Raw genomic sequence first — 2,328 nt, 5'->3', positions numbered from 1 at the left:
ATGGCTCTAATGGCTTCTTGGTGCCCGTGAAACTCGTGAGCTAGCTGGTTTGGGAGAACCGCCATTTTGCCTGCTTTGCCGGGGGAGGTCGGACACCTCGTCTACGCATGCGCAAAAGTTGAAACCTAGCCCCGCCCATTTACCATCTCATGCTCAGCATTTTGGAAGAAGAGGCCCCAAAAAGCATTAGAACCGGATTCTCACTGAACTAGGAGTAATAATAAAGAGTAGAAGATGATCATCACGGTCAAGACCTTACAACAGAAGACTTTTAAGATAGAGATAGAGGAATCAGCCTCGGTAATGGAAGATTTTGTGTACATGTATATTTATACATGTAATTATGTTACTTTAAATGTCCTTAAATAAGAAGGTTATTGTAAAGCTACATGTAAGTGTATGAAAAGTTTACAATAAAAGGCAAATACTGGTTTTTAGTTGAAGATAAAACAAGTAATTGCTAAATGTACCGAATCACTTTTATTAATAGTCGATCCATTATTCCTAATGGAATTGATTCTACCGCTTAATTTTTTAGGTTTTAGATTTGAAAAAGGCAATAGAGGCGAACCAAGGAGAAGCATTCCCAGCTGCAGGCCAGAAATTAATATATTCAGGTAATTGATTTAATATTTAGTATCATTAACATTCTAATAATAATAATAACAATAATAATGATTCTATTCCATTCAAAATTTTGTTAATGTAAAAATGATAATGACACTATTTCAGCAATGCAGTACTTTATTTATATTGGTTGTGTGTACTTTTTTTTGAAATCATGAAATTCAAACATAGTTATTTTTTGCTGAGATGAAAGTTGCCTCCATAGCTCAGCGGTTAGAGCACTGGTCTTGTAAACCAGGGGTCGAGAGTTCAAATCTCTCTGGGGGCTTTTTATTTTCTTTTTTTTCTTTCAAAATTGCTCACGTATTTTTTTTCAGGTAAAATTTTAAATGATTCCCAGCCGCTATCAGACTACAGTATCCAGGAGTCGAATTTTGTCGTTGTCATGGTGAGCAAGATAAAACCACCTCCTGCTCCGACGCCAAAACCACAAGAAGTAATTTAATTTATTTATTTAGTCACCAAACTTATTCTTCCTCTTTTTTTATAGACTTCCAGCACCTCTAGCAGTAGTACCCCATCCACAAGTGGTGCTACGCCCCAACCATCGTCCAGTGCAACAGCTCCAACTACCACTAGCGCCCCAAGGTCCGTCTATATTTATATATTTTTAGAAAGATTTGTGTAGCACCTTTAGCAGCTGTTATTTTTAAAATTATTTGCAGTTATTTCCCAAGAGATTATGCCTATTAATTATACTATTAAACATACTTACATGATATGCCACTGATAATCTTATAAGTACTGTATATGTGAGTTATGTGAATATACATGTAATGTACTTTATATTGCATTATTATATGATGTAAAGTTAAAGTTATGTCCACTTTGCCCTTAGTAGCAACTTTAACTATATATGTACAAGTACATGTACATGTATATGTGTGTGAGAGAGAGAGGAAATAGATTAACCTTATTTTATTTGTTTTAAATGACAAAAGGAAATTTTTGTTATTTTAGTTCCACAATGATTTTTCATTATAACTTTTCCAATGGCCTAGCTTATAAGAATCAGCATTTTAAACATAATAATAATAATAATAATAATAATAATAATAATAATAATAATTGTTATAAGGGTGGAACATATTCAAAAGACGGTGTTGTTGGGGACTGCGAATATCATTAGACGGACTATACAATGATCACTAATTATTATCTATGTTTACTTGTTGTGAACCGATAATTTTTGTAACTTCTGGCTTGCTTTCGCAAGCTGTGTGTGTGTTCATAATAATAATAATAATAATAATAATAGCTGTCTTAGATGGCCAGATCTAGCTTTTTCTTTTCCTTAGCTAATTTTTCTTTCTTATTTGTTTGTGTTTCCTTTTTGTTAGTTTTGGGGTTTTTTGTTGTCTCCTCTGGGTTCTTCCTCTTTCCCCTAGTATATTTTCTGGTTCTGGTCATTGTGTTTGTACATGTACATTATTTTTATAACAATAATAATAATAATAATAATAATAATCACTTTATTAATTTCTTTGTCTAGTGGTACAACTGGTACTGAGTCCACTGATGCCGGAGCTGGTGGGGGACAGACGAGCTCAACGGCCTCCTCATCCTCAGAATTTGACCAAGCCTTGTCGACACTAGGTATGTCACATGACACCATCACATGTGACACACACACACACACACAATAAATTCTCATTATCTGTATTTTTGGTAAATTTTACTTTTTAAAAATTAATGTGCAAA

The 2,328-nt window shown here is 33.8% G+C and overlaps 1 protein-coding gene and 1 non-coding gene across 2 annotated transcripts; both read left to right on the top strand.

The window, feature by feature from the left end:
- Nucleotides 1-133: 133 nt before the first annotated feature.
- LOC105315790 (UV excision repair protein RAD23 homolog A-like) lies at nt 134-2,247 on the top strand (the record flags this gene model as incomplete). The annotated part of the gene is made up of 5 exons (XM_011410537.2): nt 134-300; nt 539-617; nt 945-1,063; nt 1,118-1,215; nt 2,120-2,247. Coding segments are annotated over exons 1-5 (490 nt in total), but the record flags the coding sequence as incomplete, so codon positions are not given.
- Trnat-ugu (transfer RNA threonine (anticodon UGU)) lies at nt 823-895 on the top strand. The gene has a single exon. It is a non-coding gene; the product is annotated as a tRNA-Thr (tRNA).
- Nucleotides 2,248-2,328: the final 81 nt, after the last annotated feature.

This window comes from Amphimedon queenslandica, unplaced genomic scaffold (genome assembly GCF_000090795.2).
Source record: "Amphimedon queenslandica unplaced genomic scaffold, v1.1 AMPQUscaffold_8037_Cont20016, whole genome shotgun sequence".
Taxonomy (NCBI): Eukaryota; Metazoa; Porifera; class Demospongiae; order Haplosclerida; family Niphatidae; genus Amphimedon; species Amphimedon queenslandica.
This window is presented reverse-complemented; position numbering and strand designations above follow the sequence as displayed.